The 23,717-nt window shown below is 41.9% G+C and overlaps 3 protein-coding genes across 7 annotated transcripts; 2 read left to right on the plus strand and 1 right to left on the minus strand.

Annotated features, from left to right (window-relative positions):
- Positions 1–7,261: 7,261 nt before the first annotated feature.
- ppm1g (protein phosphatase, Mg2+/Mn2+ dependent, 1G) lies at positions 7,262–13,700 on the minus strand. Of its 2 annotated transcripts, XM_076049507.1 has the most exons (15): positions 13,544–13,700; positions 13,070–13,206; positions 12,484–12,553; positions 12,151–12,236; positions 11,911–12,040; positions 11,653–11,764; positions 11,325–11,524; positions 10,978–10,986; positions 10,730–10,923; positions 10,509–10,640; positions 10,089–10,191; positions 9,212–9,343; positions 8,972–9,101; positions 8,597–8,696; positions 7,262–7,591 (listed from the first exon to the last, which is right to left on the minus strand). In XM_076049507.1, the coding sequence occupies exons 2-15, from the start codon at positions 13,178–13,180 to the stop codon at positions 7,397–7,399; spliced, it is 1,704 nt and encodes a 567-aa protein (XP_075905622.1). In that variant the 5' UTR covers positions 13,181–13,206; positions 13,544–13,700; the 3' UTR covers positions 7,262–7,396. The 2 variants fall into 2 exon arrangements, with proteins under 2 accessions (XP_075905622.1, XP_075905613.1); XM_076049498.1 differs by having other exon boundaries at positions 10,730–10,986.
- An 814-nt stretch (positions 13,701–14,514) lies between these two features.
- On the plus strand, positions 14,515–16,049 carry mis12 (MIS12 kinetochore complex component). Its single transcript, XM_076049556.1, has 2 exons — positions 14,515–14,955; positions 15,499–16,049. Exons 1-2 carry the CDS (start codon positions 14,563–14,565, stop codon positions 15,766–15,768), a joined length of 663 nt encoding a protein of 220 aa, XP_075905671.1. The 5' UTR covers positions 14,515–14,562; the 3' UTR covers positions 15,769–16,049.
- A 689-nt stretch (positions 16,050–16,738) lies between these two features.
- Positions 16,739–23,618, plus strand: gfod2 (glucose-fructose oxidoreductase domain containing 2). Of its 4 annotated transcripts, none has more exons than XM_076049545.1 (3): positions 16,739–17,032; positions 18,828–19,123; positions 19,895–23,618. In XM_076049545.1, the coding sequence occupies exons 2-3, from the start codon at positions 18,871–18,873 to the stop codon at positions 20,794–20,796; spliced, it is 1,155 nt and encodes a 384-aa protein (XP_075905660.1). In that variant the 5' UTR covers positions 16,739–17,032; positions 18,828–18,870; the 3' UTR covers positions 20,797–23,618. The 4 variants fall into 4 exon arrangements, with proteins under 4 accessions (XP_075905660.1, XP_075905652.1, XP_075905644.1 ...); XM_076049537.1 differs by having other exon boundaries at positions 16,739–17,028; XM_076049529.1 differs by having other exon boundaries at positions 16,740–17,032; positions 18,745–19,123.
- The last annotated feature ends 99 nt before the right edge of the window (positions 23,619–23,717 follow it).

The raw sequence follows: 23,717 nt of genomic DNA on the forward strand, positions 1-23,717 counted from the left end.
TGGCAAAGGTCCAATGTGTTTTTTAGCATCCCAAAAAGGGCAAAAAGCAAGAAACTCAAATCACAGACTTTTCCTTTTTTGTGTGTAAAAAAGGAATTGGTAAATTTGGAAACACAACATTTTTTAGACAAGAAACATTTATGAAGGCACTTTGTGGAAAACTTCCACTCCAGAGGCTCTACGTTCTCTGAGGTGCTCATTACTGTGTTAAAGTGGTGTGGATGCTGCTGAATAATCTCACACCCTGTTCTTTTGGAAACAACATGATGCATTTATAGGGATATGGATAGAATAGGGCCAAGAGTGTGTGTTAGCAGCTAGCTTGGGTGGACACTTCACACTTTCCCCTCTAACACGTCTTTTTGGGGAGGAAAAGACGAGAGGCTCAACAAAACATTCATCAGAAAATACAAAGAGGAAGTTTGACCATCAACACATCTCGCATGACTGTTATTATCTCACCAGTCTTGAACTAATCAATACAGCAGCCAGATGCAGACGCACACGGAAACACACACACACACACACACACACACACACACAATGACTTCTGGGAAATGAGGATTAGTGACTGATATGAAGAGGTGGAAGAAAAGCCTCCCTCTGTGGTCTCCTGAACCAGATGTAACCAGCTGGCACACACACACACACACACACACACACACACACACACACACACTGGGTTCCCAGTGACCAGACTTACGGGCAGAACTCCTGCTCTTTTCTCCCTGTTTACAGCACATAATGGAGACGAGAGAGGCCCCACTCTCTGCTGCGCAGCCTTCAAAGACACAGTCCCTGTTCATCCAGTGAATCCCTCTCAGATCTGGAACAGACTTTCATTACATTTCAGGTCTGACGGTCTAATGAAACATTTGAATCCACTTAAGAGCATAATAGACGTGTGAAGGTTTCGCAAGAAGACCACAGAATAATAAATAAAGAAAAAATCCTCAGAGACTGTGAGAGACTGGGAAAGAAGTGATGTGAGCGAGTGCGTGTGTGAGAGCTGTTTGTCGGGTGTGTGCTTGTCCACACAGCGGGGGAGAGAGGGAGCGCTGAATGTGATGTTGGAGAAGGAACTTGAGGGAGTCGAGTTTAGACAGATCAGATAGGCTCTCTGAGTCATGGGAAGTTGGTCCAGGGAGCAGTGGGAGGATCCGTTTTCTGTGGAGAACTCGAGCTGTGTCATAATTTACCAACACCTGAGGCTTTTTTAGAACATTTGCTTTGGGTAAAATTAGGCAATCTTTGCCTGAGCACTGTAAATACCGTTAATAATCGTGTTCTGTTATCTTTAGTTTCAAACAGCATCCATCAGAGATGGACTTCCCACATTCATTTTTGAAGGATAGTTCAAAAATGTTGGCAAATTCCCCATTTTACCATAATCCCCATTGTCATACGAGTGGGTAGTGATCAGTGCCTGTTGTTCTGATTAGAGATCCATAGCGTGGTGAATGAGCAGGCTGCACCCCCGCCCCCCCCCCCCTTCATCATTTGTTCCATTGCATCACATATAACTCAAAAGCAAACTCAGAATATCACTTGTTGCTTTGTTGTCAGTCTAGTTCTTATTTAGATAATTAACAACAGTGGGTTTAGTCATGAGATAATTATCTGTGGTTCATATGATCTGCCCCATATAGAACCAGCAGCCTCTGTTGCTTTTACGTCAGCAGTGGTTTTTAGCCCAGTCACAAGATGGTCCAACTGTGTGGGGGGCAAATTTCCCTTTGATCACAAGATGTGAGCCATTTTTTTGTTTTGCATTTTTACAAAATGTTTTTGTTTTTGTTTTTTTTGTTTTTTTTAGCAAAATGAAGTGTTTTGTTTTGTTTTTCCTGTAAGTAGTATCTTATCAAGGTCAAGATCAAGCTCTGGTTTGACTATATGCCCCAGTTAGAAAAACAGCCTGCCTTAATGCTGCTGAACAACAGCATTTTCCGCCGACAGGAAGCAGACGTGAAGGAAGTGGTGTCAGGAGTTGCATCTCTGCAAAAAAAAATAAAAAAATACCATGAACTCTTTGTGTAGAGCTTCAGTGTAGAGGATCTCACACAATGACTGTATAGTAGAAAATGTTTCGGCTAACTTCCTGGAAAGCCTCTCTCCCACTCCCAGTGATGGACTTAACTGATGGTCTTAAGTTCTCAAGCTGACACTGAAAGGTTTGCAGACAGCTGTCAGACTGTGTCTTGATCCATGCCCATCTTCTAGTTTAAATCAGTGTTAGTCTTAATTCATGTTTTTTACCGATCCCTGGTGTTGCACTTCATAAGATACAGTAGATCACCACAAACCATCTGCTGTTTCCTGGGTAAAGGAGCCATTTTGTGATTCCACTGCCTGACTGTTCAAATGTGGCCGGGAATTAAAAGCTGATGTATGAAAATGGAAGTATGTACATGTATATACGTTCATTTTTTTCATGACATCCATTCTATGAGAACGTGGAAGATATGCCTAAATGGTCAGAGGAATTCAGTCAAAGTGAGTCAGGAAGTGAACTGAGGGTCTGTGGCAGAGAAAGAGTGAAAGAATGAGAGTGAAGAAATGCTGGATGATGTAAGAGCAGCAGTATGTCCGCTGACAGCTGCTTATTTCCATGTCTGCCTTATCTCTGACCGCACCCTCTTTGACTTGTGTGTGTGTGTGTGTGTGTGTGTGTGTGTGTGTTTACCTAGAGTACATAACTGATTCCCTGATATGTGTGTATCAGTTCCAGCATGCACACCTCTCTGTATCAGTATTTGCCAGTGTGTGTGTGTGTGTGTGTGTGTGTGTGTGTGTGTGTGTGTGTGTGTGTGTGTGTGTGTGTCCAGGTGCATTTGCCTTGGGTTTTGATGTCCAGATAAAACCTTAAGTTCATAGGTTAGCACTGGTATGAAATGCGTATATGTGTGTTGTAATGTGTGTTGATGAAAATATCCTTTTAACAGTGTTTCCAAACAGCAATAAGGCTCTTTAGAGAGTCCCTGAAAGTGAAAAGAAAATGCCCTCTTTTGTTCTTTTGGCGATCTACTTTTCAGAAAGTGTGTGATAAAAATGCCTTTGTGATGTCACAAAGAGCACGGATAAGTCACCGACACCTCTGCCAGGATAAGTAACACCACAGCCAGCCAGGTGTTTGTTCCAAGTTCTGACCCCACCGAGTAACCACAGTTGCAAACACATGGAGAGTCCATCAGTTTTAACAGGAAGCTAAAACTGACTGTTTTGTGTGAGGTTGTCAACAAAAGGCGAAATATGCTGTTTGTGGCGATATATTTGATACAATAGTTTTTTGGCTCGCCAATAGTGCATGGATGTAAATTAATATTTTAAACTGTAGACAAAATTGAACATTTGATGCAGACTATTAGATCTACGAGAGAAGACAAGAACACAAAGCAAGACAAAGAACTCTGATGAGGGAGAAAGTAAAGTTGAAAACGGTAACAGGAAGTATAAGATGGGCATGACAGGAAGCGACAGAGTGAATGGCCAAGGAGAAATGACACGACAGAGGTGAAAGAGAGGAAAATCATCCACATCATGACACACACACACACACACACACACTGGGACACAATAGATGTTTTCGGAACTGACATGGCAGCACATCCTGGCAGCTGCTGAGCGTGAAACTGTCTTATGTAAACTCTGTGTGTGTGTGTGTGTGTGTGTGTGTGTGTGTTTGATAGTGGGGGAACACATTAATGTGTGCATGCATGTCATTTAGTTTATGACTAGAAGTATTCTTCTCACATTTAACAGTTCTTCTATTGCTTTTAATACATTACATACATGGATTCAGGGCGATAAACAATAAATCTCATCATTTTGAAATACATTCCTAAAATTGTAAAAATTTAAATTAGATTTAGACTTCTGGGAGATTGTATTTTAATCCTGTTTGTGTTATCATATAACAAACCTTTGTGACATCCAGACTAAAACGATCTGACAAAAAATAGCTTCAGGAATGTAGCAGCTTGTGTTTTTAAAGACTTTATGGTTAGCTAGTCTCTGTAAAGTATTGACCGTGCACAACAGACACCGCAGGAATGTGTGCGTGTGTGCCAGGACACTGCCAACCCCACGAGGACATCAACCCCAACGCAATACCAAAGGCAAAAGCAGTATTGAAAAAACAATGTGATGAATATTTTCAGTCTCTAAGCATAACCTGCTATTGTGGTCCAGCTTCCTTCACGAGAACTGGTGCGCACGCACGCACACACACACACACAAAAACCTATGCGCAGTTGCATGTCAGGTCTACTTGGACTCCTGTGGCTCTTCAGCCATCAGTCAAGTTTAAGAGCGTGCGCACTGGGGCAACTCCCCCGACACAAATGCAGCTGGACAAGGCTGCCATTGAGCCCCATAGTAGCAGCCTTTAAAAGCATTTTATATAGTCACTGCAGTATCAGCTGGGAGTGGTTACAGTGCCTACAGTGGCCTGTGTACACTGCAAGCAGCCAAAGATATTTATAGGTAACAGCTGGAAAAGGCCTCGGAGGCAGCAGCGATGCTCACCAGGAGATGTGTTCCTGTATTTTTGTTTCCTTGGTTTGGTTTTGAGGACAAACTCTAATTCATGTTCATCACACAAACCAAGAGAGACGTTTTCACACGGTCAAATGCACACAATAGCACATACTATACCTTGTATTTGTTTGTGTATCATGACTTCCTACAATGCTCACAGCTGATGATCTTCAAAAAGAACAATTAAACATCCTTCCTGATTTAGACCAAACCATTATGCGTGTTGTATGCACCTCCATTTTTAGAATCCAAGGACAGGGTGTGTTTCCTCTGCAAGTTTCTATTGTTCCTGCAGCAACAGTGATCCTCAGGGAGCAGAGGAGCATCCAGGGCTGAAGGGCAGCAGCTAATTGTGGGGCAGGATAGAGGGGCCCCGAGGCTGATAAGGAGCAAAGTCTGTCCTACGTGGCTCAGTTTGGCTTTATTTGGAGTTCACGTCTGACATACAGGTGATGTGTCTAAGTGGAAAATTTTGCAATCTTGTGCTATGAGGACGGGGCAAGATTAGAGTTCAAACAACAATGTCCATACGTGTTAAAACAAAAAAACAAAACAAAAAACTAGTCGGAACCGACTTCCGGTGTGTTACCTCTGAACTTTCCTTGGACGAAGAATCTCCACCAACAATGTACGCAATGCTGCCACCTGCAGGAATTTTAGCGCCTCTCTGAAGCAGCGGTTCTTCAGGACCTTCTCATGAAGTTGCGATCTTACGGAAGCGCATTGCTTGCTTTACTGGATGAAAAAAAAAATAGGCATCTTATCTCGTAATTACGAGATAAGGAGCTCATCATTACGAGAAAAGGTCTCTTAAATATGAGTTCACGAACTCGTAACTAGGAGATAAGGATCTCGCAATGCGCTTCCGTACCTGCGCAGTGTTGACATACCAATATTACACTTTCCCAGTGTCTCAAACCGAGAAGGTAATTATAGCTGATTAACTGCGATAGCGCCATCATTTCCCACTGATTCCCTTTTTCTTTATGTTATCTCATAATTACGAGATTCTGATGAGCTACGTGATAAGGTTCTCAATGTTTTTAGCCAGTGAATGCAATGCACATACTTTCCAAATGTATTCCGCAATAAAAAAAAAATAAAAAAAACACTTTCTACAAAAACAATCTGTCTATCATGTCTGGTAAGAAAAAAAAAATAGTCTTGACATTATTGAATTGTGTGTCCTTAGCGTTAGCGTTTTATTTATCAATGGTTTAGTCGAATTGATGTAATCCAACTGAATGTTCAGGTTGTGTACTTCATATCATATATTTCAGGTTTGTTATTCTCAACATTACATTTCTATGTAAAGGTAAAAACTACCATTTAAGGGTACATGTGGAATGGGTTGTAAAGAAACAAACACAGTACACCGCTGTCATTATTTAAAAAAATGTATTTGTATGTACTTACATACTGGTGTCAAAAGAGTATGCACCGAAAATGTCACATTGACTCACAATTACAAAGAAAAAGCATTTTTCTTTTTCCTCAATTACAAGTATTGAAAAACTATGTACAGAAAAAAGGGCATGGTGACAAGAAAGTGCACGAGAAACAAACTTAGTCACAATATTGTTGACGAGACTTCAGCGAATTAGATCTACAGTTTCACTGTCGCGATGCTTTCAACTTGGAGCTGCACTCAATTAAAAAAACAAAAACAAAATTCTTCTCCAGCGTCAGGGCTCTTTCAGTGTGCCTTTCACTCATCACACTTCAACTGCCAGGAAAAGGCATTGAATCATCTTTTGATCTTAAAAGTTTGAATTTAAAGTGTTTCAAGGAGCTGTAGTGTGATGGGAGGACAGACTTGTGGGATGTCAGTGTGACAGGCCGATGCAGGCACAGGGCTCTTTAAACCCCCGTCTCTCTCTTGATGGATACATCCCTGTTCTCTTTTAAATCAGTGTATACAGATAACTGCCAGAAATCCCTGGTGTTTTCTTGTCTGCTTACAAATAGAGCCAAAGCCACAAAGGAAACAGATGATGATGTAATCTGAGAATGACGTCTGGGCAGTGACTCGTAACCGCTTGACGACGACTAGTATTAAAAATAATATAAATGTACACCAAAGGGCAACTGGAAAGGTCCCTCAGCCCATCTGTAGTTCCTCTGTCACTTCAAGAGCCCCTGAATGATCTTGGATGGAATAAAAAAATAAACAAAAAAAACAAAAAAAAGGGAACGTGAACAGGAGAAAAAGACATTCAGCATGATGAGCAGCGCAGCTCAGCGCGTTCTTCAACCGTATCAGAAAGTCTCAGTTAGAACCCAAGAGACACCAAGCGTCAATCAGCAGAAAAGACAATCTGCTGCTGGGCGCTTGGTGACTCGTTCGTACAAATTCATCTTGTTGCCAAGTTTAAAAAAAAAAAAAGAAAAAAAGAAAAAAAAGGCATTTCTGCACAATCATGTCTTTCTGAGGGATGGGGAAAAGTGTCGTACAACATGAGTGGAGTGAACATTTACAGTGATGGTGAAATGACTGGGAACACACAGTTATGACTGGTTTGTCCTGCATCTTTCTTCCACTGACAAACAAATGAAAACTGATGTGCTATTCCAGTGAGCTCCTCTAGAACATGTGTCCCCTTCTTCTCTCCAGATAAAAAAAAAAGGGGGGAGGAAGGTGGAAAAATAGAAAGGCTGGAGGAGGGTGTTATGGAACTATACTGATGGTCTTGTTTCATCAGATCTTAAAGCATCTGTGTAGCACTTTTTATTTCTTTAAGGGTGAATTGATGGTTGTGAGGTCAGGACTTAAATCAGAGTAAAATGCGTCTCTGGTACATCAGCGGCAACTGGACAACAGTTCCCTCTGATGGGGTCAGCTTTCTTTATCTTTATGCCTTCAGGCGCTTTTAACCTTTTTGCCATCGCTTCCATTCTTCTCCTGCTCCGTCGCGTCCTCCTGATGCTTCCTCTTCTTCTGGTCCTCTGACAGGCCGGAGGACGGGTGTGGCAGGAGAGTGATGATGACGCAGGTCATGTTGTCACATCCTGTCCCATCGCCAGATGTGTCGGGGGCCAAACAGTGGTCCAGCAACTTTGAAAGGGACGCAAGGAAAAGAGGAATTAGTTTGAAAAGTCAGCACTGTTATGGAAACAACTCAGACCAAAAGCCAATGGCAGGCTGGCATATACAGTATATGTGATTCTTATTGCACATCTCGCCGTCTCTTCAGTGGTTCCCTGTGAGGTTTCTTCCTTTTTCCCCATTTAGGTTAGCAGTTTTTACTCATCTGTTTCAAGAGTCTAAGGGTGGAGGTTGTTGCTTCTGTACACAATGTAAAGCAATTTGACGCAATTTGTCTTTGCACACCTGGGACCACACAATTAAAATTTACTCAATTTAATTTGGATTATGATGATGTTTTGAAGTATGTAAGACTTTTCCGCAATATGAATGGAAGTTTCCATTTCATGATGATGGAACACTCGTGAAACTGGTAGTTTATGGCATATGAAGCCAAAATGTTCATTCAGAAATAGTGACCCCTGAATCTAATCTGCAAAATACGGGAAGAGATTTGAGATTTTAATGAACCTTTTTATCTTCATGACTTATCTACACTACCAGTCAAAGGTTTGGCCACACCCTATACATTTAATGTCTATTCTTTCATTCTCATGACAATTGGCATTGCAGTTTCTCACTGAAGGCATCAAAACTATGTACGAGCACACATGGAATTATGAAGGAAACAATAAAGAGAAAGAGTAAAATAACTCTCTTCAAAATAGTCACTGCTCATGAAAAGCATACTTAATTGAAAATGTTTTTCTTTGCTGCATTATGACATATCTTGCTCATATATTTGATGTCTTCAGTAACTATCGGCAGTGTAGAAAGGTGTAAAGTTAAAAAAAAAAAAAATGCATGCGAAGGTGCGGCCAGAATTTTGACTGCTAGTGTCCTTATATTTATATAGTAAAAATACTAATCAAAAATATACGTAGTAGATGGCAGTCATCTTTAACATCTGACACTATGATGAGTTGCCTTGTGTAAAGATGATCATCAGTGTGTACAGTGTTCTGTGGCTCTTACCTCCTCCACTATGGACGACAGCGGTCGAACATTACCGCTCTCGTCTGGCTTGATCCTCTCACTAACAAAGTCCACCACCTCCTGGCTGCTCAACACATTCCTACACACAGCACATACACAACAGGGTTTATCAAGTCTGGCAGAGGATTTATGAGACATAGAAAAAAAAAAATCAATCTATTCAATCTTAAATCTTCAGTCCAATTCATCCTGACTGGCGCTTTACATGCTCTTAACTATAGCATGCATATTAGGGGGTACAGATTAAATGCAAGGTACCGTGATCTAGTAATTATTCCCAAAACTAAATAAACAAAACAAACAAATAAACCATCAACGCTAACAAATGAAAAAACACAAACCACACCAACTTACCAAATGCCATCACATGCCATGACCATGAAGTCGTGGTCCTCATTAAGTACAAGCACTTTGAGGTCGGGCAGAGCAGAAATCATCTGTTCCTCTGGGGGCAGAATCTTGTTTCTCTTATAGAAGTGGTCCCCTGAAAGCCGAGCACAAACACAGCAAGGATTCAAGTTTGAAAGATCCTCCCCAAAATGCATCAATAACAAAGAACGAAGGACTAGAAGTCATATCGTAGGTCAACAATACCAATAGCTCTGGAAAGGTTCAGGCCACCGTTGACCCTCCCGTCCATGGTAACTTTGCCTCCAGCGTTTTTGATGCGAGTGAGTTCCACCTCATCCTCTGGCTTGTGGTCGTAGGACATCTCAACTGCTTTGCCTGCAGAAGCAAGAACCCGTGGATTAAACTGTCAACAATAGCCACATTTAATACAAAAGACACAAGCTTGCTTGGTTGCTGTGTGAATGGGGGAACACTGAATGGATGGGGGGAGTAATTAGACAACATCTACAGGCTCCATTCATTATTTCAGACCTGCTCTCATGAGTAATCTTCTTATCTTTTCTATGTGAACTGGAACTAATTCTATTTGTAAGATCTTTGCTTTTTTTTTCATTGTGTACTGAGTATCGAGTAATGTATTGTGTCTATGTTTTTAGACATCTGCCTTAGGACGACAGATTAAAATGAGCATTTATGCCAACTCTGGCATATTTGCATTGACGCTTTTACTGACATGTCAATTAATGTGCATTGTCCTACTCAAATAATTAAATAAATAAATAAAATGATTCCTTCATTATCCATTTGTCTTCATTTAGAGCCTATATTACCTCAACCACAGGACACCGTGAGTCCTGGAACGATGGTCAAGGACATAAAAATACTTGAACGAATTTAAGAAATACATTCTGTTTGTGCAATGCAAAATATTTAAAAAAAGAAAACTGACGAATGGACTGCACAATTTATCAGGCCATCTGTAAAGTAAATATGAAGGGGGGAAAAAACATGCGTGTTGCGTCATAGCACCCATAGCTGAAGAAGCATACAGATTAACAATTAGATTTTTAGATCCAAGACGCAATCAAAGCAGACAATGGCGAGAGGTGTGTGGATGTACCTTTCTCTGACACCACGCAGCGCGAGTCTCCAGCGTTCGCCACGATCAGCTGCTTTCCTCGAATCAGAGCCACCACAGCTGTGGTGCCGCTGTCTGAGCCAGGCTATTGGGGGGGGGGGGGACAAACACACACACACACACAATGAAAGATGTGACATCTTGTCTTTTACTCCCACACTCACAATGTCCAACACCTTTTCTATAAAAGTCCATTGAATTTCAAACAAATGATTTCACACTATGACAAACACAGTTCCATGCAAAACACTTGAAGCGGCTGTGAAAGCTTCTTCTGTTTACACAAAGTCATAACAGAGAACATCAGACTTGTTATGTGGTCATCCAACAAAGTGCAGGTGCTGAGCGTGTAACATCTCAGTGGTCGAAAAGCATTAATTACAGAAGTGCTTCTGCACAAACCTCCTCCTTGCCGTCCATTCCGGGTAGACACATCTCCTCCTCCTCCTCGTCCTCAGAGTCTTCTTCTCCCTCCTCTGTGTCCTCCTCTTCTTCCATTTCACTGCTGTCCCCCTCCTCCGCTTCACTGCCATCCTAGTTGGACGTTAAATGACATTTTTTTTAATACAACAGTAAGTTGTCACGCCCCGCTCAGACTCTATAAGCTGGTCCAGTCTCATCACCTCTTCATCACTGCCCTCCTCTTCTTCCCCCTCTTCAGACTCTTCGCTGTCATCAAAGAACCTGGACTTTCCATCTCCAGCATCCTTGGACAGGGAGGAACAGGAGGGACCAGCATCTCCCTCAGCCTTGCCAGCCTTCTCTGCTCCATTGGAGCTTCCTGATCCTGATCCTGATCCTGATCCCGATCCCGACCCTGATCCCGATCCTGATCCCGATCCCGATCCCGATCCCGATCCTGATCCTCCACATTCAGCAGCTTTAGAAGAAGAATCAAAAGGACCAGAAAACAGAGGGTCAGACGGTAAATAAAAGGAATGCTCTTCCTTCTGTTCCATCTGCTTTTATATACATTTGTTTTCCATTGCTTTGCTGACCTCACTCACAAAACGCTGTCCCCTATTGCCACCAAATGGACTGAAAAGTCAATTTATTTCATTATTCCCAAACCCATACACAAAAGGTTAGGACTGTATTTGGGAAAGTTAAAGAAATGTGTTTTTTAACGTATCTACACTAAATGTCTGTACATTGAAACAACGTAGTCAAGCAAAATAGAATACACTCAAGTTCCACTTGACTGTCCGAGCCCCTTACCTGCACCACTGGCTTCGCCACCTCCTGCTCTCCGACAAGCCCTCAACTTGGACCCACACGCCGCTCCTTCGCCTGCTTTCACTTTTCCATTGCTCTCCCCTTCCACTTCTCCGTTAACACCCTCCTTCTCTCCTTCCTCTGCCTCACCTTTACCCCCAGCAACCTCTGGGGTAGCGCTGGCCGCCTTCTTAGCAGCCGCACTGAGAACAAGACAGATGAAACAAACATTTGAATGCAACATTCAGTCATCGTCTCTTTAATCAGAAAAACCACAACTCTCATTCTTGCTCACAACAAAAGTTAACATGACGGAAACAATTAAGGCTACCTGAGGGCGGCAACGTGTTTGACGGCATTGCGGTTCTGGCCATAGCGCGCCAGGAGTTCCTCTATGGTCATTGTGGCTTCCTCATGGAGCAAAGCTGCCTCTTCTGTCTCCACTGAATGAGGGAAAGAATAAATGAAATAAATAGATCACACAGCATTAAGGTAAACTACAATGTGTAACATATGTAGTGTGAGATTTATACACGCATTTGTACATAACATTATATGATGAATTTTGCTCTTCGTGGTGTACACTCACAGTCATCCTCCTCTGCCACTTTTTCAGCAGCGGTTTCTTCAGTGGGCCGTCCAGCAATTTGGACCAGCTCCTTGATGACTTCCTCTGTTGTTATTTTACCATCGATGGCCAGGAAAGCATCTTCCAGAGCCTGATAGTGTTTGGAAGAGTTAAATCATGCCGTGGTTAGCATTTGAGAAGAGCATTTGAGAAGAATTTCCCCAGAGGTTATTTGGCTCAAATGTCGCATTTTCTTCTCACCTTTTGTAGTTTACCATCTTTGTATGTTTTCTGCTCTTTTATGATGTCTGGAAGGTACTTGGAGCAGTAGAGAGCAACCTCTTCGCCTGAAGGATAAGGACAGCATCAGAAAAAAATCAGACGAGTATCCAGACCATAAGGACGAAGAAGTGAAACAGTGAAGACAATTCTGACTATGTGTCCTCAAGGAGGGAAGGTGTGTTGTCATACTTGTGTGCAATTATGTGCAATTCATTGCCAGTATAATGCTTTAAGTTGGGGTTATTCATTTATGTACTGCCGTGCATCCTGCAAACCTAAAAATGCCCATGTCCTTAGAGTTTACTGTATTACCTCCATGTCCATCGTACACAGCAAACATGGATGTCTCCTCATCAAACTCCAAGATACAATTGTGGGCATCCTGCAAAACCCAACAACACAAATTAGACATTGTTTAGACATAACAGACTTGCGTCATTTCAAATGGCATGGATATCAACTTACTGTAACTTATCTTACTTACTGTACTGTAATGTATTGGATGAGGAAACGAATTATTACAAATGCCCTTGCCTATTACACATTTCACAGCATGCCGTCAGCTCCGAGTAAATATTTTTATAAGAACTAATGTTTTATAAAAAATCTGAATGAGCGCTTCATTAGCTACTCTTAAATGTTCTTGGAAATCGGTTGAGTTGCTTCACAGCCGTGATATCAATAGAACCGAGAAACTTATGAATGCTACTGACGCAACTGAGCTCAACAACGATGCCAAAGCCATTTTGGTTGTGTGACGAACTTTTACTGTGCCACTGCCAAGAATCCCCCTCCTCGTCCTCGCCCCGCCATGGAACACACCTTGCTTGCGTTTCGTTCCCCCCCAAAAAGTGGACATTCGGTCTGTTGTTAGGGGCGCGTTCATCGCCTTGCTCACCTCCATGGAGACTCGCCAGCCCTGCATGGCAGAGAAGCCGTAGCTCATTTTGCCGTTGCCGCCATCCGAAGAGGTCTTGGTGATGTTGGGTTGTGACAGATAAGCCCCCATGGTAGTCGATTCCTATGGCTATTCACCTGAAAGAGAAGGCGACATGCAGCAGAAACATCTCCGTTTAGGGCTTTTGGACGTGAACTCTGCGAGTGAGTTTCACTTTTTGAGACGTGACGAACACAATCCTAGGAGGGAGAGCGAATGCTAGGCTAGCTCGCTGTTAGCCTTAGCAACAACACAACAAAAGTAGACGCAGTAGCAGCAGCGAGCTAGCAGCAGCAGCAGCGGCGGCATGCTACCGGGGCTTCAAACCCGGCGTCAATTCCAGCCGTAACCTCTGCCCCGACCGTGCAAGCGGCTGCGCACTACTAAAAAAAAAAAACTTAAAACACTGAGCGATTACAATTTTTTTGTTTTCACCTGTTTGGGCAAAGCGAGATCGGCTTCGTGAGATTGGACTAGAATCGCTAAGATTTACATAGGATAGATTACACGTGTGGAAACCAAAGCCGCTATCAACACACAGAGCGAAAGAGGTTCGGAGGTGGAGGAAGGAAGTGAGGCAGCGCGCATGTCTCTTTGCTCCGAACAAGTGGGCGTGTCTATAGCTTGCGTCAACGTCTTTTGTCAAATAAAAAAATAATTATGTTAACTTTCTTTTTAAATGTAAACGTTACTAAACATGTTACGCAAAGTAATGCGTTTGTGTTGTGTTGTATTTCATTTGTAAACAGAAAAAGTAAAGTAAATGCAGGAATTTAAAAGTCATGTCACCTTATATTGGAATTTCCATGAGATGTAGCTTATTTATAATCTTGAACATGTCTTCATCCTTTCTGTTTGATTAAAAAGTGAACCAATTCATGCAACTTAATCCGTACATATTGGAGTTGATTAAGTACATCCAGCATCGAAAATCTTGCCAATAGTAGAATCTAAGAATGATGGAAATAGTGTATAATTCATTTCGAGGTACTGGATTTTGTTGGGTTATTAAAGATAAATCAAAGGAATGTGTATTTAATTTTTTTTTTCAATCTAATCTTATTGGTAATATTCCTATATCGGTTTCAAGAACTTAAATATAATATAACTAAGTATAATTGTCAGTCTGTGAAGTGTAAGTAATGGGGTGATATTAGGTCTGTATTAGATAGAATAAGTAAAACCAGATCAAGTTTTATAATGTATCAATCTGTTAGCAGCCAGAAGGAGATCTGATCAATTTCTTCATTAGGAAAAAGTCAAGCGTAGGACATATATTACCTGTAATTCCATAATTACAGCGTTGTAGCGCTTACAAAACTGTATCATGATACATACTCCGCTACAGTAGGTGGCGCTATGCACATCAAAAGGCATAGTTGCAACCACCCACCATTAAACCGAAAGAAGCAGAAGAGGGAGCGGGAAACTCGGTGGGTCGGACTGAGTGAGCGATGGACGCCACTGCAGAAGTAAAAGATGATGCTGCAGACAGTTCCTCTCTGTCGCCTTTTAAAGTCTACGAGACTCAATTTTTCGGCTTCACCCCACAGACTCTCATGTTACGGGTCTACAGCGCCTTCCAGGACTGCCTGTACGACATTTTGCCGGTCGTAGAGAAGTTGTGTGTGAGGCAGCTCAGTAAAGGCGAGTCGGACGGCGAAGCGGCGCTGCTCCAGTCCAAAGCTCGGGAGTGCAGCCGAAAGTTACAACTTTTTCTCGAAGAGAGGTTCAAGAAGCTGTGGGAGCACATGGAAGTCCTGCTCTCAGACCGATGCTTCTCCGTGCCGGCTAATGTCTTGCTGCCCGAGGACAAATCACACAGCAGTTACCCGCAAGACATCAAGGTAAGCTTCGGTTTAATGGAACAAGAAATGTTCATTAATTTCATTTAACCAATCTCCTGCTCAAAATCACAGCCCAGTTGTGATTTTGTATTTCCTTTGTATTTGAATTCATCAACCCGTCCGCGTTGCAATTGTACGATTATTTCCCTCGGCTGTCAGTTCAATCTCAGGTGTTTTCACCAGCAGGTTTGGTATTTTCCGGAACATTTACTTATTTGAATCACAGTCAGCTATTAAAAAGAAATACTGAGAGTTTACCTGTCAAATTCAAGGTGGGGCCAAAATGCCAATATTGAGATTTATTGGAGAGAAAAAAGGATCTTACTCCACATAGAACAGTGAACCTTTTTATATGGACCCAAACTTGCTTTGCTTCAACCTGAATATGGAACAAGTAAAGCTTAATACTATACAGTAAATAACTTAATATTGCACACATGAAAAATCGAATTTAAAATTAAAAAAAACAAAAAAAACTCAGCAAAATAAAATGTCAATAAATGTGTTTCATGCGTCATGTGAGATTGTTTCTGTCCCTTTCAGGAGATGCTGAGGCTAGAGTCATCCATTGCTGACCTTCAGAGATCGTACGAAACTGAAGTCTGTGCCAAGCAGGCTCTGTTAGCGGAATTGGAGGAACAGACAGAGGTGCAGAAGCAGCTGGCTGGGATTCTGACATGGGTCGGAGAGCTGCAGGCTGTTTGGGAGAAGGAAGGCACCGGCAGCTTTCACGAAAGTTTCCTCCTTTTAACGGAATCAGTGAAGAAACTACAAGAGGCTATCAGAGAGGTCTACAACAAGGCACCACGATGAGCTGAACTCTGAACTCATTGTGTGTTTGTAAGCAGATTTGGCACCTTTTGTAGAGGACTTACTGTATTTACTGTAAGTTGAAGTGGCTCCTTTTCATTAAGCGTGTAAATAATAACTCATCAGTGGCTGTTTGCTTTATACGTTGTATTTTCTCAAAAATGACTTCCATAACTCCCTGGACAAATTGCCAGTTGATCATAAGGAAATATATGTCAGACAAAATATGTAAAAAAACAAAAATATTTCCACAATATTTGTGAATAAATAATTATAATCTTAAACTTTTCTGTTGTTGCCCCATTTTAACCTAATGTAAATTTCCAAATTCACAACTTAATTTCCTCGAGAACTCAAATTCACATCTATGTTCCTTACAAACTGCATGCAGACTGAATGGAGCCTTGACATGACGAAGTGCACACAGAAAAGTACCAACTTAAACTTCGCTGATCTAGTGTTTTGTTTATATTATTTAATGCAGGAAATACATTTTTAGAAGGGGAGCGTTGTCGCGCTCTTTTGTGACGTTTGCGGGTGACCCATCTCATCCTTGCAGCATCTTTGGTGCTTCCGGTGTTATGCCCATTCCTGCATGCATCTACAAATTGACTCGTATTACTAGAGCCCTCACAACCAAGACTGAAATACACATTTTAAAAGTGGTAAAGCAATTAATTATTTTTTTAAATATATAAATTAACTTTTTTTTTTTAGGCATGTGTAAAGTAAAAATGAAATAAAATGTTTATATGCACTTTTGTGAGTAGCGTTTGGTTAATAATATCGGTCGGAAGCTACTTATACATTCGTTTTTTTTGTTTTGTTTTGTTTTTAAGCCAGAAATTCTGCAGCGTGGTGTCTAAAGTCATCGATGGTACTCACACTAGTCGCGGGGTGAAGCCTATCCTACCAGTCCCGGAAGCTAGTCGTAGAACGGCGGTGTCATCTGGCAGAGCATTACATTTATAATTCATTGGCCTAAGAAAAGAAAAAAAGAATTCTGACTTTAAACTCAGAATTCTGGCTTCAAACTCAGAATAATATTTTTCGTCGGTGGACGGCTCCTCGGGCCATAGTCACACGATTGGCGGGGATGCAGAGATCAGCGTAACACCGGCTGGCTGGCGGCTCCTCTCCCTGCTGATTGCATCTCTACAGCCCCAATGCTCACTCCCTCACTCAGTCCTGTCGTGTCGCTGCCTTCAAGTAACCATTAGCAACTGGGCAGCGCCCGGTGTCGATGTCGACCTGGCAAATTTAGTAGGTATCAGTGTTGTTTTATTTCATATTATTCAAATATGTTTTAATTTGTGTTTGTCTTAGATGAGAACTCTACATGCTAACTCTAAAAAGAAAAAAAGTATCTACTTGTATCGCGAGCTTTTAGAGCTGGCTGACTAGCATAAGCTAACGTCTGCGATCCGCGGCTACTGTTCTGTCTGTGCGGTTCAGTGTGTGTATGTGCTGTGAACCATTAACTCACCCGTAACACATACATTTCATATAACGAACCAGACACATTCCGATAGGTTTACGATTCACTACACTTTAAAATAAATAAACTTCCTGTTAACATTCGAGTACGAGTTGGTAGCTTGGCTTTGTTAACGTCCCAGTCGACGTTGATACGGTTAGACTTCTGTTTATTGATTTAGTTTAGAGTATAGTTTAGAAATGTATATATAACTTTATTTTGCCCCCTTCTTATTTCACACTTTTAAAATGGAGTTGTATTTAAAGAAACATTTCTTTCCAAGGTCAGTGTACGTGGTACAGGTGCATATAAACTATTTCCGGTGCCTTAGTAGGAAGGCACGTTAAAACATTAGGCACTGTGACGCAAAACGAACAATTCCTGATTTATTTGTGAATGGAGTTGATCTTTGACGTAGGCTCCCCATATTGTTATCTTCTTCCACAACATAAGCAACAGGCCCATCAAGGATGGACGACTGGTATAAATTAAAGCTGGTATATTATGAAATCAAATGAAGTGTTGGGATTACCCAGCCAGAGTTGAGCTACTCGCTGTAATCTGAAAAAAAAATACCTATGAAATAGGACATAGTGATAGTGAAGTGACTACTTGATCTCAAACGACAGTTAATAGATTCAACTGCTCAACTTTCCCCCTCCATAAGTTCCAGATAAACTGCATTTGGCTTTGAGGTAGAGGTGACATAGACAAAGTGGGTGTGGAACCACTGAGGAATGGCATGTGCACTATGTAGCAGGACACAGTGGAAGAAGTTCACATCAGAGGCCCCTGATAAAAACATTAGTTTAGACTTCCATCACGTTTGCTCTGTGTGTTGACATTGTCACTCCCGAGGCTGCGAGATAGGAGGTCTAATGTATTATTTATCATTATTATTATTATACCTTATAGGTCTCAGTTGTATGCACTATTGTCATTGCCAGCGGTTTATAACGGTTTAGAAAAGTAAGTGCTTTGCTTTTTAGCTTGTGCCCTCTCTTGCTTCCAGAAATTGTGTGTGTGTGTGTGTGTGTGTGTGTGTGTGTGTGTGTGTGTGTGTGTGTGTGTGTGTGTGTGTGTGTGTGTGCGCGCGCGTGCGTGCATGCGCGCGCGTGCGTGCATGCGTGTGCGTGCATGTATGTGCGCGTGTGCTGCTGCACTCCTGGGTTGTTGTCAGAAAACGTCTCTGGCCAGGGGCGTCCCGCTCTTTGAGACCATCGTTTCCTCGCTGTTTTACCTCTTCCAAAGTTTTTAGCAGTAAGCGCTAAAACCCAGCATTTATGCAGGAGGCTGGAAACAGAGGTTTGAATATGAAGTTTTGGATAATTGATAAGCAGGGCTTCTCCACTGGAGTCTGGTATTTAAAAAAAGATCTGAAATTGGGTTTGATAAGGAAACCGTTACATTTTCATCAGATCGTTGGTTATCTTTGGAGTAAATATATCAACAACGATTTGTAAGACTATTTATGATGATTATCTTCTTTTTTTTTAATGCAGGAATAGGAAGTGATTTCAACACTCAGTGAAGATCTGGACAAGTGAATAAAGGGCTGCCGGTATTTCTTTTTCATTTTTAAAAGGTGGCTATGGTGAACACATAAGGCCACAGTGGGTTTTACTGCCATGTTGCCAGGAGTTGGCGTGTTTGGCACAGGGAGCACAGCCCGGGTGCTGGTCCCGTTGTTGAAAGCTGAAGGCTTTGAGGTTCATGCACTGTGGGGGCGAAGTGAAGATGAAGCCTGCTGCCTGGCAAAGGAGCTCGGTATCCCTTTTCACACCAGCCGATCTGATGATGTCCTCCTGCACCAAGACGTCGACCTTGTCTGCATTTATATTCCCCCTTCCATGACCAGGCAGATTGCCGTCAAAGCACTGGGTAAGACTGCGGTAATATCATTTAATGACACCAAGTTTGGAATATAAATTCTAAAACATTTTGGGTTTTAACAAAACGGTGACTAGAGAACGTTTAAGGATGTTCAAAAGAACAAAAGGGTACATAAAGAGCAATGCACACATTTTGATACATTGATCAACAAAGATCACAAAATATTTTTTTCATTTGTTGAAACCCCACTGTTACGCTATTTAGCTATTTGTGTGAATCATTACCTCAGTGTCATTATGTTGTTCCAAAAATACCATTCCAATCACGTCACTGTGTATACTCTATACTTTTGTTTGTCTATACTTTTTGAGTTTGAGGATTAGTATTGGAAACTAAATTAATCCCTCATCTTTTATACACTATATATTGTCTATGTTAAGAAGACATAGAAGAAATGAGGGAAAGGCGTGTCATGGAGAGACCTGTGACGTTTGCATACTGTATCTGATGAAATTCCACAGTTGTGACCTCAGCTTCCTGTTTTAGTTACAATTTCCTGAGTGTGTCCCTGTGAAAGGATCCAGTGCACGAACCTCAGGGACGTGTAAGGGCTGTTAATCTCTGTAATATGGAAAACTAAAAGCGTCTTTGCTCCAAGCCCTCCCCCTAGTTGCAGATGTTAAACTTTTTGCATATTCATGGTTGTCACCTGAAGCTTAACAGTGGAGCAGACTAAAGAAGATTTGCTTTAAGATTCTTTCAACAGTGGGGTGAAAATCAGCGGTTCAAGTGTTTTGATCTGCATTTCCTTCTTTGCAGGTATAGGCAAGAATGTTGTTTGTGAGAAAGCTGCTACTGCCGTGGACTCATTCAAGATGGTGACAGCTGCCAGATACTACCCCCAGCTGCTCAGCATCATGGGCAACACCCTGCGCTTCCTGCCGGCCTTCGTTGCAATGCGGCAGCTCCTGGGAGAGGGATACGTCGGCGAGATCCAGGTCTGTGACGTCCGGGTGTACGGCCCCAGCCTGCTGGACCAGTCGTACGGCTGGACGTGTGAGGAGCTGATGGGGGGAGGAGGTCTGCACACTGTGGGCTCTGCCATTATCGACCTACTGAGCTACCTCACTGGCGCTCGCGCCCAGCGAGTCCACGGCCTGCTGCGGACGTTTGTGCAGCAGAACAGCTCCATCCGGGGCATTCGCCGCGTCACCAGCGACGACTTTTGCTTCTTCCAGATGCTGATGGGTGGATCCAGATCCACCTCCACCGGCACGTGCTGCACTGTGACTCTGAACTTTAACATGCCCGGCTCGTTTGTGCACGAGGTGATGGTGGTCGGATCCGCCGGGAGACTCGTCGCCCGGGGAACGGAACTCTACGGGCAGCGCAACGGCGGCGCAGGTGAGGAGTTGTTGCTCGGCGACAGCGGGTGGGAGGGGCCCGAGGCGAGGGAGATGCCCTCGTCCCACCTGAGAGGGCTGAGCTCGATGGTGACGGCGCTCAGACAGTCCTTCCAGGCTCACGAGGAGCGCAGGTTGTGGGCGCGAGGCCCCGTCGCCAGCGCCCCGACGTTCGAGGACGGTCTGTACGTGCAGACGGTGGTGGAGGCGGTGAAGCGGTCCGGCTGCACCGGCGAGTGGGAGTGTGTGGAGATCATGAGTCAAGAGCCGGACCCCAACCAGAACCTGTCTGAGGCTCTGCAGAGGTGTAAGAACTAGAACCAGAGTATTTATGCACCCAAGGCAATGAATGTTGGATGTGCTCTGAATGTTTTCACTTTGGCTAAGTTGTTGTTGACGCTGTTTACATTTTTAATGACTACTTTTCAAATTCTGTTTGCTCATATTAAGGATTTGTTGGGACGCTCAAACGGCGAACCACAGTTACTTTGACTTTTGTTCGATTATAACTGAACCTGTGAATTTAGTTTTGGGTTTGTCAGAATCTTCTGTCAACCCATCTGGGCAAGTTGTCACCTGCACCACGTGTGAATGTGAACATAGTCACCATTATCACTGATATCACAAATAATAGTTTCCTTCTCAATCAGGTTGGTCTTGCTCCATTCTGAGTGAAGGCCGATGCAAATATATGAAAAACACCAGTAGGTTTCAAAAGGTCTGGCCCTCGCTTCATGCCCTCTTTCTCAGCAGCTTGCCTGAAAACAATTCTGGGTTTGTTTGGTTTTTAACGCTACTTACATGTATGTTGCTGTGTTTGTTTTGTTTTTTTTTGCTTGGTTTTTTTAATTGCTGATTGCAAACAACTTAAACCCAGATAATCAGAGATGTGCATACCACTCCTGGTTGATTCTCCCATTGCTTCGAGGTGCACTTTAAGATGCATCAAAGGGGAAGCAGTGGCGAACTCTCTTCTCACAATTCAGTTTTGGTTCCCCCGTCACGTCTTGATTGACCAAACATTTATCAGCCGAATCCTTCACAGTTTGTCGGCATTTTGTCTGTGTTTAGAAAAGTACAAAGTTTAAAGGAAATGTTTTACCTCCGTTAACGGTGCACCTTACTCTTGAAGAAAGACTTTACATCAGGCTTTTTCACGAACGTCAAAGCTGGTGGTTGTGTTGACTCAGACTACTTCCTTCATTGGCAGAGCTCAACCCCTTTTTGAGGATCAGGCTAATGGAGCTGTGCACAGTTGAGTGTTTTCATTTTGAATGTTTTAGTAATAGGCTAATTTAAAGTTTGAGTAGAAGAGATGGAAGGACGAAGTCGTTTGCTTATGTCGTGCTGTGCCAAGGCATGCATCAAATAGCAGGGATTGTGTGAAATAAGCTACGGACACAATTTCAAAAGTAATTTGTTGTTTTTCTGAATTGCGATTGTCAAAGGGTTGCTTGCTGTCTGAAACCTTCTCTTTAGCGTAACAGTACACCAGACAGACAGACACTGGTGCTAACATGATAGAGGGGTGAAGTGAATAATAAGTACACAAACATATGAGAATTATTTGACATTTGACATACTGACAAAAATGAAAACTAGTAAATTTGTTAATGTTTGGTTTACAGAAGGTGAGACTCAGAGGTGATTTCAGATGGAGTGTCACACTTTACTGTACACCGTCAAAAAGAAAATGACCTTTTATTGTTTGAATTACTCAAGTTTTAAATGTTTTCTAAGGGCATTTGTCAAAGAAATGCATTTATTCTGTGTGTTATTGTTTGTTTACATGTGCTGACTCTTGAAGTAATTTTATGTTTTTAAATTGAGGTGCTCATGATTTGCTTCTGAAATGCTACCAGATATTTGAAAGAGAGTGGGATGATGACAAATCGCCAAAAAGCGTGTGGGATCTCTGTGGAGTTGCACCACTGTATTTGACCTCTTGCCAGAGAAAACTAAGAATTCTGCCTTTATGTTCCCAGGCTGGTTTCAAAAGTTGGTCTGCGCCACTCACTGCATCTGCATACGGCTGAGAATTCATAAAACCTGGGCCCTGTGTTTGTACACTGAGGGGCCGGAGGCGTCGATGAGGCGCTGCTTTTTACGCGCCAACATTTCCGCTCAGATTCGTAGGAGTTTTTGGTCAGTGACACGAGACAGTTTTGTAACACCTCTGCACTCTGCAACAATGGAAGTGAAATGCAACAGTCAAGAATTAAGTAAACATAAGTCCTTACGTGGCATTAATGGGATTTGCAACCATTTAATGCGGATTGCTTGACTGGCAGAAGCTATTAGATTACAATAATGAAATCTGTACATATCTAAAATAACCAATTTATTTTTCATAAAATCTTTGTTGAATACCCTGCGATTATATTCTGATAACACAATATTATAACCAGATAAATTTTACACAGAATTTTTAAAAACGACAGCAGTTACTGACCAAAATCTCCCGTACCTGATAGTATTTAAAACAAGGGTTCAAGTTTTATGACTTTATAAAGTGTATCACCCTCTGCTGCAGGATGTTTTATAACCCACTGCTTTAGGAAATACATTCCAACTAAGTTTCCTGCTTGTTTTAAATGTTTCTCTTGGTTTTTGCACTGATTACTAATAAAATACCATATATTTAATAATTGAGTGTGTAGCATTTACCAGCCAGCTCACTACAATGTTAAATTTGACATCTGTCTGTTTAAAGATTTGTATTTATTTATGTCTTTGAGTGGAATAAATTGACATCTGTTTATTCCATTCAGTGTTCCTGTCTCTGTGAATTTCTGTTTGAAGCTCTTTACATTTTAAGTGTCTTAATTTAATGATCCTAATAGATTTATGTGGCTTTTAGTGAGCACACTGGGTTGCCTGTATTTGGGAAACTGTTATGTTCATTTAACTGACAGAAATTTCCTTAAATAAAAATTGTTGCGGTTTTGATTCTGTTAAAAGTCTATCTTCATTTGTCATTTCCACACACATATTGACATTTAGAAACACTTTTAGATTTGAGTAGGATTCCAAACCCAAACCCCCCATGGGATATTAATTTAATTTTACATTGATCATGTTTATGTTATTTTGCTCTCAACACATTCCACTGTGTGATTAAGGAAGATTTTCAACTGGAATATTTCCTTAATTGAGATCTAGGATATTTTTTTGAGCACTATATATAATGGAATATGCAGAAAACATATGCTTTAATGTCATTTGAAAATTAGCAAAAG

Source organism: Nelusetta ayraudi, unplaced genomic scaffold (assembly GCF_046127955.1).
Source record: "Nelusetta ayraudi isolate G7.1 ecotype Tasmania unplaced genomic scaffold, CSIRO-AGI_Nayr_v1 ptg000005l, whole genome shotgun sequence".
Classification (NCBI taxonomy): Eukaryota; Metazoa; Chordata; class Actinopteri; order Tetraodontiformes; family Monacanthidae; genus Nelusetta; species Nelusetta ayraudi.

What these genes read in the sequence shown, in the direction of transcription:
- gfod2 (XM_076049545.1), top strand. Translation starts at nt 18,871, where the DNA reads ATGTTGCCAGGAGTTGGCGTGTTTGGCACAGGGAGCACAGCCCGGGTG. An exon ending in GATTGCCGTCAAAGCACTGG is followed by an intron (nt 19,124 to 19,894) that starts GTAAGACTGCGG and finishes CCTTCTTTGCAG; the next exon opens with GTATAGGCAAGAATGTTGTT.
- mis12 (XM_076049556.1), top strand. Translation starts at nt 14,563, where the DNA reads ATGGACGCCACTGCAGAAGTAAAAGATGATGCTGCAGACAGTTCCTCT. An exon ending in GTTACCCGCAAGACATCAAG is followed by an intron (nt 14,956 to 15,498) that starts GTAAGCTTCGGT and finishes TGTCCCTTTCAG; the next exon opens with GAGATGCTGAGGCTAGAGTC.
- ppm1g (XM_076049498.1), bottom strand. Translation starts at nt 13,180, where the DNA reads ATGGGGGCTTATCTGTCACAACCCAACATCACCAAGACCTCTTCGGAT. An exon ending in AAGATGGTAAACTACAAAAG is followed by an intron (nt 12,041 to 12,150) that starts GTGAGAAGAAAA and finishes AAACACTATCAG; the next exon opens with GCTCTGGAAGATGCTTTCCT. An exon ending in ATGGCATGTGATGGCATTTG is followed by an intron (nt 8,697 to 8,971) that starts GTAAGTTGGTGT and finishes TGCTGTGTGTAG; the next exon opens with GAATGTGTTGAGCAGCCAGG.